General features: G+C 39.1%; 1 protein-coding gene across 1 annotated transcript in view; it reads left to right on the top strand.

Annotated features, from left to right (window-relative positions):
- shmt2 (serine hydroxymethyltransferase 2 (mitochondrial)) overlaps positions 1-2,744 on the top strand; it is a 32,174-nt gene extending 29,430 nt beyond the window's left edge. Inside the window, exon 12 of the mRNA XM_049587218.1 lies at positions 927-2,744. Coding sequence (XP_049443175.1) covers positions 927-1,054 — 128 coding nt within the window. The 3' untranslated portion in view covers positions 1,055-2,744. The remainder of the gene's footprint in view (positions 1-926) is intronic.
- Positions 2,745-16,051: the final 13,307 nt, after the last annotated feature.

Genomic DNA, 16,051 nt, shown 5'->3' with positions numbered 1-16,051 from the left:
GTCAAAGGTTATTGTGACCTTGCGTCTGCCTCATTCTAAATATCTAATATCTAAAAAATGCCCTGAGAAAGTTTCTTAAATTTTGGCACAAAGTCCACTTGAACTTAAAGCCACAGTGCGTAGGAATTTCTCCCAACTAACGTTGAAATCATATATTCATTCAGGCTCCTACACAGACACACGCGACGCAAGTTGATAAACCCCCTCCTCACCATGCTGGCTGTGTTTACAACATAGGACTGTTGGGGCAGGTGCAAATCGAAACAAGCCAATCACGTCTTGTCTTTTGACAACTGACAAGTGGCTCAACCTCACACATCTCATCCCTCTCGTCGCATCACTGCGCCGCAGACAGCATGGAGCTATTCCCTGGTAGTGGTATATGTCCCTTGTTGGCGGATGTATTTTCAAGATGGCGAAACGTTATTGAACCCCCAAACGACTTACCCGTCCAATGTATAAACAAATCCAAAATTCTCCTTTTACGAGAACGAGTCAGCTGTCTGACAGTCACTCACTCTGCAGCAGGAAGCAGCACTTTTAAACAAAAGCTCTGTGCTGGAAATTCACTGTAAGTCACTTGCGGTCCATTCGGAATGGACCAGTGACCCACATTTGGACCGCGACCCACCAGATGGGAACCACTGGTCAAGTGTCATTGTTACATACGAGTCTGCACAGACATGGATGTGAACTGTAACTGCAACTGGACTTGTTCGTGGAGGCATACAGCTGTGAGGCAGTCTAACTTGCTGTAAGCTGTAGCAACTCTGTGTAAAGTGTAATACGCTTTATATTAAACTGTTGGATATTGAAACTTGAGTGGGAACAAAGAGCCCAACGGTGATAAATCAAAGAAAGTGAACAGGCTAAAGTTGAAAGCTGAGCCGTTTCCCTCTCTCTCCTCTCTCTGTTGTCTAATGCAGCAAAGCTCCAGGACTTCAAAAACTTCCTTCTCCAGGACCCAGAGACCGTGGCTCGCATCGCCGACCTGCGCCACCGCGTCGAAGCCTTTGCCAGGCCCTTTCCCATGCCAGGCTTCCACGACCATTAAACCAAACAATATAGAGTCTGCGGGGCCATAACAGCCAGGTGGCAGGAAGCTGGCTGGGCAGGGAGAGGGAGAAATGTCATGGTAATGAAATGTGGTCGGTGCCTGTGAATCAGGATCACTCCCCCTTTTTCCCATCAGAACTGGAAAGAAAATACACATTTTTTTTATACTTCTTTGCAGTAATCCATCAATTCATTCTTTAGGTAAAGAAACAATAAGATATGACAGATTTTTTTAGAGACAAGAGCCTATTTTCTATTGTATATGCAAAGATCTTTCTCAGTTGTCTTCATGCCATTTCGTTAATGTAAGTGTGTGGGAGGGAAAAAATAACATGTCAAATCAAACAACGACCAACAGCTCTTTGTGTCACAGGCTCTGTGACTTGATTAGTGTATAATTAGTTATTATAATAGATACACTGAGAGTCTTATTCTATGAAGAGTCTTAACTAATGTCACTAATGTCGATTATTACATTCACATTGAGATGTGGGCATGATAGTTTTCTGCTTATGAAACCAGGTACACACAGAGGCTTAATGTGGTGAAGGGGTGTTCTGACACACAATGTTGTGTTGCTATTAGATATCTATGGGGAAATATGGTTGGAAGATAAGAAATAAACCTAGATGTTGTCAAAGTATCATCTCTTTAAGTTAAATCTTAAGCTTGGTAAAGATTCGTGCAGCTTGTTTCCAGTGTCACATTATATAGGAGGTGGACTAAATAATTTTAGCAGCTTCTAATATACTATAATCTAATAAATCTACACTAGAACCTGTGTTCACACATAGTGTTTATACTGTGAGATGTTTTTTTTAATGCAAATAAAACATCAGAATCTTCAGAAAGTACGATTTAATGTGCATTTGTATAAGATTACATTATAAATGTCCACCTCTGTCAGATGTAACACTCGTCTTTTCTCTTCCAGCACATCACTGATGTCAGATCTTAATTGCTATATATTTTGTTATGACAGATAAATAACCAAATGGAATAATAACACAAATGTCACCCTGGATCATTTTATACTTTCCTTTAAGTGTGTTTACAGAGAGTTTATACTTTTCTATGTATTATTTAAAAAAGAATTAACCATTTAACAGCCGCCATGTCACACAAATCTTAAGGTTTCCAATACCAGCTGAGTTGTTGTATTAGAGGAAAGACTATTTTTAGTGCAGTCTACCTGATTTAAGTGTCATTTATTTCGCCATGGTGTTCAGTGATGGAAACTGTGATGCAGCTTGATTTTGGAGAAGAAAAAAAAGAATATTTTGTTGTCTATGTGGCTCACAGATTGGAACTGTTGTCATTATCACTGCATCAGTGAGGAAGCAAGATTTCTGTTTGTGAAATGATAGTACAGCACAATGGAGAGGAGGGTGTTAGAAATGGTGTGGTTACTTTCTTACTTTGCACAAAACACAGCCTCCAGAGTGAACCAAATCATACAAATTATCCACATCACAAGTTTTTGACAGCTGATAGAGTAGACTCTGCCAAAATATACCAATAAGTATTTTACTACTATGTTCATGAATCTACTGTTTGTCTGTTTTCGTCTCTGATATGTTGCCAGCCTTTGTACATCCACACAAGTTTGAACTTGCTTTCTTTTACAGAACATTTTTATTAACATTTAATCAGTATTAGCTGAATAAAATCTGATAATGCAAGCAACACTTGTGTGGTGTCGTTAATATCACATTTCACGTGCTTAGTCACAACCACACGTTTAAAAAACATCCAGCGTCCAGGAGAAGGTGTCATTCTGTCAAAATAAAATCATGTTTGTGAAATCTGGACAATAATGGTGCGGATGTTTGTGTGTTGTAAAGAAAATGGACTTCATTCACAAACTATCAGTGTTTTACTCACAAAATAGATTCATCAATATTTCTGGATGAATTTGTTCATACTCTGCAAACAACCTGAAAACTGGAATGAAATGGAAACACACCTTTTAACGAAATGCACATCATATTAAAACCGCATTGATTTAAAAAGGCTTTAATAGGCAATATTTAAAACCATTAATTTTCTAATGCATTGGCTACTATTAAAGTGATGTCCTTTCATCCCCTTTAATTACTGTCATAATTAAAGTAGTCAGCTATAAAAACTGAGTGTCCCCATCCTATCTTACAAAGTTGTAAAGTGGTGCAAATTGTAACCAAATTTTTAGAAAAAAAGCAAAAGAAAATGCAAATGTATGTGCTTCTTCATCCACTACTGTTAAGCAATCTGTTTCCATTGCACTTAGTCACATTTACCTTTTATCAATACACAAACTTTTTCACCTCCCCTAAAAATAAAACCTTTTTCACTGTATTTTCAGATTTTTTCCCCTGAAATTCTGATGTTTCTTCACAGGTTTTTTTATGCAGAAATTACCAACGTGCATTAAAAGTGGTGGATGGAAATGCGCCCAGTGTCCATATTGAAATGCAAGTTTGTTTTCATTTTTTGTATTTTCATTTTCATTAACCCACCCCCGAAATGGGGGCGTAGCAGTATGCTGATTTCAAATAGAGGGTTGATGCAGGGGCGAAGGTTTTGTTTTAACATTTAGGAGAAAACATTCCTGCATTCTGGTGGATTTTGATGCACCAATTTTCTGCATCAATTTATGCTGTAAATGTCTTTAACTGTGTTAGAATAAAAATCCTTTGACACTTTTTTGTTGTACACCTACCTTAAAACTTCTATTAGTAGCCTGGGCTATTTTTGCGTAAATCACTGAAGTCAATTGGCCTATTCTGAATATTGAGGGGTCTGTGTCCCCTGCATCCCCCCTTAAGTGTACACCTATGGGCTGGTGTGTCATGGATCCAACCATTGTGAGAATATTTCTGCGCACGAATTAGTGAATTATGCCCACTGAGAGGAAGTTACCTGTGTGTTCCAATACCCATACTACCATAATATATAGTACGCCAGAAAAACATTTAGTATGTCCCAATACAGAGTATGTCAAATACAGGATGCCAAAAATACCAGTATGTTCTATTACATCTGGTTGTATTTTGCAGTATGCAAGCCAGTATGCTTTTTTCACCCACAATCCTCTACACATAGATTGAGCTGCAAACAGATAGGTGACTGATGACCAGTTGATTAATAATGAAAGGTTTATTAATTGTTTAATTGAATGAAATAATCCTAAATATAACCAACAAAAGGGCACAAATATGAAATAACAATGACAGAGAAATGTATAGCCTGTACATTTTTACTATCCTGAATATAATATGTTAGAATCTACAATGTATGCAGTTTTAACACTTCAAACTAACAACTTCAGTGCTCTCCAGGTTGACCTCTGTCTCTGGTGAGCTTGGTGAACGCCATTTTGTTTTATCTCCATGGTAATGGATATATGTATAAGAGGGTCAGAGTTCAAGGCGTAAAGTTATGAGACAGCAGTATGTACTTTTTAAGGGCAGCTGCAGTACCCACTGAAAGTAAAAATAAAAAAGTATGTAATCCAGGACACATATGGCACCGCCTCACTCACACACGACACCCTCTACATGCAATCTAATGCACCTTGTCTGAAGGGCCGGGCTATTTAAATGCTACCGCCCTGCTCATCTGTAATGCCGCTCACCTGGGGCCGCACAGCGCACCTGTTAACTAAAAGCACTTTGTGCCACCACTACTGCTGCCTTTGCTTCTCTATCGTACTTTATAAAGAAGCTAACCTGCGAACAGAGGCTATAGCTAAATGAAGATACCAGCTTTGTGGAGGACATACTTGTTTTTGCCCTGCTAATTGTTGCTAACTGTTAGCAGCTGCTAGCTTCTCAGTTCTACAACCGTTACTCCATTTCGGACAGTAACCGCCACTTCCGGTCGGAAAAGCTACACTGGACAGTTTACAGTCGGACCATTATGACTCTTTGCCAAGGACAGACTGTCTGCTAAGATGGCGGGGACCACTGCTTCACCAGGTAAGTGTCTGCTGCTTGTGCTAACATGGCTGTTATGCTAACTGTTATGTCTGCTGTTGACCTTGACCTTGTTGATTTGCTTAAAGTGATGTCCTGTTTCTGCCCTTTGACCGCTAAGTTACCTTCACTATGTGCAGTGTTTCTTGTAAATTACTCTGACATCAGTGGTTGAGGTTGCGCTTCTACTGGTTGTCTGTTTGGCACCTGCATGGTGATGCTGTCATTGTGGTAACTGGTGTACATACATGTTGGGATATGGATTGATGAGGATTAGAGGTGTAATTATGGTATCATCTCCAGACTAGCCTCGCGTCGCCTATTCACTCTGAATTTTGCCTGGATTCTGGTTCCGGTCTAGGGAGCGGATGCGGTATTCAGCAAATTCACCAAACTAAAAGTGTTCACCATAGTAAAACTTTAAATTCTGGTACACCATCGATTTGGGGTGATGAGGGGTGTAAGAAAATCGATTAACTTAATGGCTTGGGGCTTTTCTTGTAAATTATATTCTTTAAATTAAAAGTTTCACCGCATTTTTATTAGCTTGGTGCTTTTATTTTTACGGAAAGGCACATCCATCGAATTCCGGATCCTGTCTCCCTCGCCATGGTTCCGTTTCCTTACCAAAACGGCCACTAACGGCCCCAGACTATCTCCAGACTGCTGCTGCTGGTTTGGATTTTGTTGCTTTGCTTTGCTTTGCTTTGCACACATACCATTCACATATGATGTCCTCCATGTGACGAAATATTTCAGCTGAAACCAGTGTATTTATATGGCTGCTTTACTGCTGTTTGTGTCATACTTGATTGTGATGCTTACCTTTCTGTGGTTTATGCTGCTGCTGTATTCATTGTCAGTCACAAGCTTATCAATGAGCAGTGTTGTTTCCTGCTTCTCAGTGTCACATAGCCTAACACAGGGGTATCCAGCCAGATTAGATTATGTGAAAATACCAGGGGACATATGGGATATAAAAAAATCACGTACAAGTGACGCAAAAACAATTGTTATTACTTTACGTGCAAAATAATTCAACTTTGGAGCGCCCATTAACTCACCTGGTAGAGCAAGCGCCTTGCCACAGCAGCAGCTGGTTCAATTCCAACCTACGGCCCTTTGCTGCATGTCATTCCCCCTTTCTTTCCCCCTTTCATGCCAACAACTGTCCTTTCATTTGAAGGCAAAAAAGCCCTAAAACATATCTTGCTTGCTATCGAATGCTTGCTATACTGTTTTTTTTTTCATGTCATACTTGACCTGACTTTTCTGTGGTTTATGCTGCTGCTGCTGCTGTCATTAGCACGGGGGCCGGATTAGACTGTGAAAATACCAGGGGCCAGCTGCTTCTCACATCATATAAGTTATATTATGAAAAAAAAATCACATATAAATGACAAGAAAAACCAACTGTTTTTACTCAACATAAAAAAGTTAGACTTTGGAGTGCCCATTAACTTACCTGGTAGAGCAGGCACCCCATGTACAAAGGCTTTGTCCTTGCTGCAGCGGCTGCATGTTGTCCCACCTCTCTCTCCCCCCTTCATGCTTACAACAGTCCTATTGCTTAAAGGCAAAAAAGACCCAAAAATATCTTAAGAAAAAAAAGTGTTTGACTTACCACTGCTCCTGAAAGCAGCACCTCTTGCTTTTGACTTTACGCTTCTTTGCTGTGGCCATGTCTGCCACCTAGCTGGAAATATCTGGCACTAGGTAATTTCTTGTTTGTGTATTTATGAAAACACCTGTGTAGTTCCTCCCTGGAGTATGTCTACAAACTATGATTGTCCTGCCATCGTGAGGTGAATATAAAAATAAAAAGTGATCATGCTTGATTAACTAATACTGGGGTAATCACATCCTAAATTTCGAAGAGAAGAAAATGGCAGTTTAAAATCAATCGGAAGGCCATGATTGGCTCCTGGGCCAGACTTTGGACATGACTGGCAGCATCTTATAAAGGCTTTGTCTTCTCAAATACATTAATTTAAATAATTTCGATACATACATTTATCTGCTGCTGTGTTTTAGTCTGCTGCTATAGCCCATATCAGGTGGATTGCTGTGCTTGGACTCATCCATCTCAATTCCCTACACACTATAGAGGTGCTCGGTACATGTACAAACACATTTTAAAGTACACATCTTTAACCTGAGCTGACTTCATGGAGTCACTGTTGTCACTGAATGATTCAGTAGCTTTTAGCAATGCAGCTCTCCTCACTGGTGACTGAGCTATTAACCTTATTTAAAGTGTGTGTTTTAGGGTAGTTTTGCACTGAACTGAGTGTAACAGCTTGGATAGACTGAACATGCTGACTCAGCAAAGTGATTCTTGATTCCCACCTCCACAGGGATTGTATATATATTTGAAGTGTTAGGTTGGAGTACGGCATGACGATTGGTACTGCAGTGTTGGTAGTAGCACTAGTAAATCTGACATGTAATAGATTCCCCACAACAGCAGGCATTGGGCTCTGTATCTAATACAGTTTTGGTGGGGGGGATATATTATTGGCATGTCTGCTTATTTGCAAGCTCTTTTGTAACACTGCTGCTGGTTTATCATCATCCCAGAAATCCTTCTACTCATTGTTGGAGCAATGTGACTCACATGTACTAGTATTTCTGTTTATTTTAGGACTAAATGGATCCTCCATACATGCATCGTCAGGGCAAAAGACTGTTAGTGACTATTTAAAGTGACTAGCTGGGTTCAGGTGTTCCCTTATGGAAGCATACAGTTTACATTCGTACCTACCCTGTTTTGATTAATTTGAATTAAATGTGGATGACTTTTCAGCAGTATTGTCTGGTGAACCTAGATTTAGCTTCTTGTTTAAGGAATTTTAGTATGCCTTAGAAACAAAACACAAATCAGTAACAATCTCGGGGGTTATGTAAGTACAGTAAATTTTCACTGCACTCTGTTTTGATTTATATGTAAAAAAAAAAAAATCTGTTCAAGAGGAGTTGGCTGACTGAAGTGCCTCTGCCTAAAAGGAAGTGAAAGATGCAGTGTGAATTTTCAGACTTAAATCCAACTAAAATTAAATCCAATTTTGGCTGCTACAGCGTACATCTCTGCTCTGTAAATCACCATCCTTTTTCTTCTTAGAGAGAAAAAGGACCATTTCTGGTTATTTCCCTTTTTATTCCTTTTACAATAAAAAAACAAATGACACTATATTTAAAAAAACAAACACATTATTTTTGACAACAAAAAGGGATGAGTAACTTTGATTTGAGTTGGACTTTAAAAGTTTGGTTAAATAGAGGATCTGGTTCACAATTTGCCACTTCATGCCATGTAATATTTGTGCATTAGTATTGGACAATTTGCACTAATAGGTTAATAGGCAAATTTGTGACTGCTGAACAGTATTTAAACACCAATTTTCTGCTGTATTCATTTCTTCTTCTTTTTTTATATAATTTGCTAACAATGCCCACTGAGAGCATTATTGTCCCTGTGCAGCAGTGCACAATAATTAAAATGAAGACGACGGTGCGTTTCTGAATAAAGCTGCTAATGGAAACTGCTTTGAGAAGCTACAATATGAACACCAATGGACATGAAAGCAGTGTTCACAGGCAGCATTGTTGTTGGTGTTGTATCACCAGATTTTACAGTCAGAAAAAATGTTGGCACTGTATGTTTCTGCAGCCACAGGTATGTTACATTTGCATGTTATTAAGAAGTGGATACACTTAAACTTTATGTTTAAACAGCACAGTCATTAATGAGTGGTTAGGTTAGGTACAAACACCTCTTGGTTATGGTTAGAAAAAGATCATGTTTTGGCTTTAAATACCTGATTTAAAACAGAAAGGCATTTTTTAAATAGGTGATAAAAAAATAGTTTGACCCTGTCCACCAGGGGGCGGTTTCTCATTTCTTAGGAATTAAACAGGCATGGGTAGACAAACTGAAGAACTAACAGATGAAGTCCTGGATGAACTTTTCACAGACTCTATTATTCCAGGGAAAAGCCACATAGCTTTTTTGCTGATGTGTCACCTGTCTGTAACCTCTGTAAATCTACAATCAGCAATTTAGCACGTGCTTTCTGGTCATGCAGGACATTGTAAACATATTGGAAGAACATTTTTCGATGTTTCTCTGAGGCTTTTGGGAAATCTTGGGAATCTGATCCACTCATAGCTATCCTTGGAGTGACTAGCTCCGTTTCCTCTGCTAGAAAATACCAAAAATGGCTGATTTATTTGGAATGGTGATTGCAAAAAAAGTGTTGAAGATGGGACTCCATTCCCAAATATGATTTATGATTAAATTAAATGGCAAACACATTACATTTGGAGAGACTGAGATTCTAGAACGAGGATAGAGGTGTTGTGGTTGATAAGATTTGGGACCCTGTACTAAAATTCTTTATGAGCAAAGGCTAATGTAATAATATTTTTTAGATGAAGCACCTTGCTGTGTATATTTTTCCTTTTCTGTATGAATTTTACTACTACTGCTTTGTAGGGCTGTCCCGAATACCATTTTTTAACATTCGGACCTTCGGCACAATTTATAACGAATATTCGAATATTTGTTCACGGCGTGTGTGTGTGTGTGTGTGTGTGTGTGTGTGTGTGTGTGTGTGTGTCGGACCTAATTGTATTGCGTTTTGAGTTTTGCACAGCAGCGACCGGATCTTTGCTCTCAAACCACAAAAAAAATGTGATGGCACAACAGTCTCCTTCAGTACATTATTCTATGCTTTCTTTTGATTTTCACATTGGCTAGTCATCCTGTTTAATTTGTCTTCTGATTAAATCGGAACCGTTGAAACAAGTTGTAGGAAGCCTCTGCAAGTAATTGGTTGCTGGCAGACACTCTGTGCTGCAATAAAATGGTTAATCAGCAGTGCCGTGCACTGTAGAGCCGATGCGCTGCTGGTTCTGCCGGCATGAATAGAAAATAATGTCTATAGCCTTACTGTTGTGTACAGCATTTATAGACTGAGCTGAGTAGTGATGCGCAGGTCGACCCGTAACCCGCGGGACCTGCAAATGGACCTGCAGGTCGGGCAGCAGTGATCGTCTGTGAAATCGGTCTGTAAATGATATTTTGACATTACTGGCTATTACTGTCATGGCATCTGAAGGTACTGATGCGTTGAGCAGGTGACAGTCCGCGGCCGTTTTCAAAACACACGTGTCACGCACTCCAAAAGAAACTTGTTGAAACTTTAAACAATAATTTATTGTACAAAACGGGGGAAACAAATGTTGACAAAAACGGTTCCATAATTCATATTAAATTCAAAAGATAATGAAAAAACAGCTACAAGTTAGAGGGAATAGTGATAAAGTGGTAAAACTTGGCATTGATCCACAGCCTCAGACGGATGCGCTCAAGCGTGCCGTGTGCACAAGCTCAGTTGGTAGGCGATACTATATTTTCACATTTTTAACAATGCAATTTTGATTTTTATTGATAACCTACATTTACCAACAACAAAAAGACTACATTTAGCACCAAAAAAAATGTTAAAAAATAGTAAAAAAAAAAAAAGGGTAAATAAAAAACGAATATCGAATACCAAATTTTCATAATGAATACCTACCCATAGAAACGAATATTCGAATATCCGAATATTTGGGTACAGCCCTACTGCTTTGTACTAATCACTCTGGCTATGGCCACTGTTACATATGATGTGCTATGCCTGATGGCTTTGTTTTTCCCATGTTTTTCTATGCTCTAAAAAGGAAATAGACATATCTATATATTTAAACAAAATACCTGATTTAGGGGGTATAATCCCTGCTGAAAAAAAGCAGCAGTGTCTTGGTACAAAACAACCATTTTTGGTGCCACTGGCCCAGCAGGAAACCCAGCGATGTCTTAATGGAAAACAGCTGCTTTTTGTGGCACTATACCCTCTGTAAAAACAGTGATGGGTCGCTGAAAAACACCAAGGTTTTGGGATTTAAACGCCGCTGTAAAACCATCCACTGGTCCCAAAAAACACCTACATTTGGTGCCAAAAAAGCCACAAGAAACTCAGTAATGACTCACCAAAAACCAAATGCTGTTATTGCTTGTTAGTCTTGAACAGTGCTGTGCAACCTGGTCTCACTCTGAAGTCATCAAAATCCGGCACTTGGGCAGTGAACCTCGACATGATACTCGACTGGTTGCCATTATAGTTAAATGGCATCCGGTGGTGTCAGGGAGAAACACGGGGACAAGAACGAAATAAGGTGGCGGAAGTCAGAGTGGGAAGGGCGGTACAGGTGGTGGATGGGTCCAACAAACACTGACTTTCATCCGGGAGACTGGTGAGATTATAAAGCCAAATCCTGTTTTTTCTCCTTAACCTAACCACGTGCTTTTGTTGTTGAGGAAAAAAAAGTCAATGTTGTCGCAGTGTTGTACTGATGTAGTGTGTTTATTTTGAAAGAGACTTTGTGTAACCAGTAAATTTCCTGTGAAAACTGAAGTTTATTTTGAAAGAAGGCGATGCATGTAACAGGCTGAAATTGACACTGTGTCTCAGAATGTCAGCAACCTACAAATTTGTGGTACCTTGCATGTCGTATCTGGACGTGGAAAGTCCATGACCAGACATTGATATGTGACGAGGTCTGAGTGAGAATGTGTTGGTGCAGCTTGGCAGGCGTCTCACCTAGATGTCACACAATCCACCACCTCTCCAACTCCCAATAACAGAGTCAGCTCATATACTGTAGTGTCACTATAGTACTGTTAATATGATAGAAACATGCATATGTAATGTATTCATGGTTTGTAGAAATGTACAATACCAACATTTTCCTCTGGCAACTGGGCTGGATTTTAAGGCCCCCTTGCAGTTGTTGGTCATTTTATATAGTGGAGCCTTCTCTTTACCCTGTGGGGGAGTTAACAACATTTTTCTATTCCTTAGAAGCAACACAGATGAGCGATATCTTTTAGCAGCAGAACAGATCGTAAAATCCCTCTGTAAAATAAATAGGTCCATGAGCGAGAAAAAGTGCAATGAAAAAGTACTCTTCAGTTGTAATTGTCATAATTGTACACAGTATTACCCATCTGGTACATTTCCTCGTAATGTTGGTCATATATCAAAGCCTTAAAACTCCCCTCTGATCTGCCCTCCGCTGTTGCAGAAACACACAAACACACACACACTGTTCGAAATGAAGAAATGATAAAATTCAGTTCCCCTGGTGGCTGATCTGACAATAAATCATGTCTGTTTAATGAGGAGAGGGATAAATGACAGTGTCAGCAATTAATTAGAAATGTATCTTCAGTCTATCATGTCTTTGTGTGTGTGTGTGTCTGTGAGACAGAGAGTATGCGTGGTTGTAAATACAGTATGCATGAATGTACCTCTGTCACTTCAATACCTGTCATAATTAAACATGGCAGAAGTTGATATGATAGTAAAAAGAGCTAAATATAGCCGGGAAGAGCTGTCTGGATGTAATGACGTTCCAAGTCATATTTAGACATCCAAGCCACACTAATGCGCTGTAATTATCCCGTAATGAAACATGAGCGCGCCTCGTAGTGTCAGAGGCATCACTTCAGTGTAGTGTCTGTCTGTACAGTAATCCTAATCCCTGTCCTAATCCCTCCCATACTACTGCACCTGCTGCTGCTAATGGCAATTATAAAACGTTTAGCACTGTAACACCGTCCTGTATCTACTGTAAACACAGTTAGGCAAAAGATGCACAATAAGGCATGCCAAAATATGGATAACATGAAAAAGTTCCAACATGTAACACTAATAAATAAACAAATAAACAAAAAACACTCATTAAATGCCCCAGCCACATGGATGTTTTCACTTTTTCTGGCTATTCTGGTTAAATGTGGACAAAGCAAAGATAGGGAGGAGGAGGTCACAGGACTTTATGTGCTGGTACGATCAGGCCAGAGTATTGTTTGGCAAGTCAAATGTAAGTCTCAAGTGTTTGCACTCAAGCCCCAAGTCAAGACTGACATGTCCCAGGTCCTAAACTTTGAGTTTCAAGTCCCAAACAAATCATAATGTGCTCTTCCCCAAATGTAATGACATTTTAACATCAGATTAATAACATATTAAATGTACAAAAAGCTGTATTTATTTGTTAAAACAAGTTTGTTGGAAGCTGTTGCATCTCCGTCTGTAATTTTCAACCTGCACATTTTGTGTACTGCAATTAGTTTTTCTTGACCAACAGTAGTTTCTGTGGATGCACAGTATTGCATTTTTTTTAACCAATATCCAATATCCCACTTTGTAACATCTAATTTGGCCAATATCCGATACTGATATCGATATATCCACTAATTTTAGTGATCATCAAGTCTCTTCTGTAGTGGCATTATCATCATATTATGCATATATACTCTTATTGTGATGGCCCACCAGCAGATGGAGGCATGAAACACAATACTTTTCAATGTATGTAATATTCATTCATTGTGCAAATTAATAAAACGCACGTGGGCTAATTCGTTCATTTTTAAGCCGATATTGGCCGATGCTCATGATGTGCTGATATTATCAGCATGTTGGCTGTTTCTGATATTTCATTGTAAAGCCAATATCTGCTGATATCGATGCCATGCTGTTATTATCTTGCATCCCTAGTAGTTTCTGTACATGAGTGACATAATAAGTGGAAATGAATAGCATTTAGGTTAGTTGATTCCAGAGGTGAAGGGAAATGAACTGATTTGGGGCAAACCTTTAAAATAATATACTTTTTTTGAGCTTAGGGGAAGGTATTCAGTATTTTCAAGTCAGACGGCTCAAGTCATAATATGCTCTTCGCTGAATTTATTGCAATTTTACCAAACAGAGAAATAATGTTATATCATATTTAGAAAAATTATGAATGCTTTTTAAAATGTGTATTTATTTATTTGTATTTAAAACAAATTTATTGGAAGTTTTTTTAACCTGTGTGTTTTGCATACTGCAGTTTATTTTTTGTTGACCACGGCATAGTTTTTGTACAGAAATAATCTTTGGTATCATTTTTCCAACTGGCATTCAGTAAGGTAACGGTAGTTCTTCATGGTTCTTTCCTGCAACTTGACTGGATGCTCTTGGATTCTTTCAGACAAAGTGTATCAGGGTAATTAAGTGTTGACTTGCTGGAGATGAAAAGCGTTAACATTATTTGATTCAAGAAATGACGTACTTTATAACCTTTGAGCTTCGGGCAAGATATCAAGTGTTTTCAAGTCAGAAGGCTCAAGTCTTAGTGAAGTGACTAGTCATTGGTGTTCAAGTCCAGGTTGACTTGTGAGGCTTTTTTGATTTTGTCAGGTTAAAGCCATCAAATTTGTGACTTCAGTCTGACTCAAGTGCACACCTCTGATCAGGATGATGTCACTCAAGCACAGTTGTTCTTTTTGGATTTGGACTCTGTAGCTAGCCTTGCTAGGGAGACGTAAAACTAGCCCCGCTATTGGGACTCACCAAAATTTAGGAAAAAGCACCATGTTGTTGACGTATGGCGCACATTTTAGTTGACAGAATGTGCAATGGCTGTACATTTTTACAACTGGAAAATCTAAGAATCACTTTAGGGCTTCAACACTGATAAATTAAATTCAAAATGTTATTCCTTTACCTGTCATTTTTGGTCAAAACCACATAGGGCCACTGGAGAAGGGCTAAAGAGCCACATACAGCTTCAGAGCCGCAGGTTTCCTACCCCTGCTTTAAACAAACAATAGAGTTTTTAATATGTCACAGCAGGAAATGCAGGTTTAAAAAACACTGATAGCTTAAATACATTTACTGTAGCTGTTTCATTCTCAGTATCGAGGTGTTGTGCATGCTGGCTCAATGCAGTATAGGTAGGTGTGTGTGTGTGTGTGTGTGTGTGTGTGTGCGCGTGCGCGCGTGTGCATGTGTTTATGCAGGGAGTGAGATTGTGCATGTCTGAAAGAACCAGTTATACCTGTTTTATGCCCAGATTTTCCTTTATTTTTTTTAACCTTAGCTTTAAGTAAACAAACACTTTGTCACACCTGCAGTAAACCTGCAGCAGGGAGCCAGTAATTGAAACCTGTTTTTTTTTTCTCACCTCCTCCAACTTTATGGAAACTCTCTCCACTCCTGAAGCGATGAGGGATTCCAGGAACAAGAGTGCCAATGCAGCATAATTCTTTGTCCTGCTTTTCACACAGAGCGAGCTATTCTCATGCTGTATATTATAAACATGCTGCTGGCATATTTAGAAATTCATATAGGCAGGATGTTACCTTGTATATTGACGTATTTTTAGTATGATGTGTTGTTGTTGGTTTTCTCTGCAGCTGTGTTAAAGTGACTCGCTTGAGTTGTGCTTTAACGATCTGTTGGTCAGCTCAGCATATTTTTTAATAAAGCTACTTTAAAAAAGCAATATTCTTGTCACACAGAAAGACTGGAATTGGAGTATAAAACTATGTCACCACAGAGCAGCTGAAATGTTCTCATCTGTTAGTTTAATATTACATTTATATTTAATTCAAATTTTTATTTTTATTTTACAACTACAGAATAATTTGTGTTGTTAACCTATATTAACACTAAAAGTAGCCTGTTAAACTTGCAGACGCCCCACATCAAAGACGCAGTATGTTCGATTTCTTGGAAGAAACTAAAAAAAATATCTTTTTTCCAAACTTCTGCAATGGGACAGCATCAACTGGCTGTGAAACATCAGATATCAAGTCATTGCTGCTTGTATAAATAAAATCATCTGTAATCATACCTTGGGAGAGCCCCAAGCAAGAGAGTTCAAGTATCTCGGGGTCTTGTTAATGAGTGAGGGTAGAAAGGAGTGTGAGATGGGTCGGTGGTTTGGTGCGGGCCCTGTGCTCGACTGTTGTGGTGAAGAGACAGCTAAGCAAGAAGACAAAGCTGTCCCAACCCTCACCTCTGGTCATGAGCTCTGGGTAATGACCGAAAGAATTAAGAGTTTCCCCTGAATGGTGGCTGGGCTCAGCCTTAGAGGTAGGGTAAGGAGCTCGGTCATCCAGAGAGATCTAGCAGTAGAGCCGCTGCTCCTTCATGTCAAAA

Source organism: Epinephelus fuscoguttatus, linkage group LG1, assembly GCF_011397635.1.
Source record: "Epinephelus fuscoguttatus linkage group LG1, E.fuscoguttatus.final_Chr_v1".
Classification (NCBI taxonomy): Eukaryota; Metazoa; Chordata; class Actinopteri; order Perciformes; family Serranidae; genus Epinephelus; species Epinephelus fuscoguttatus.
Note: the sequence above shows the minus strand (reverse complement) of the source record. Positions and strands in the feature narration are given on the sequence as shown.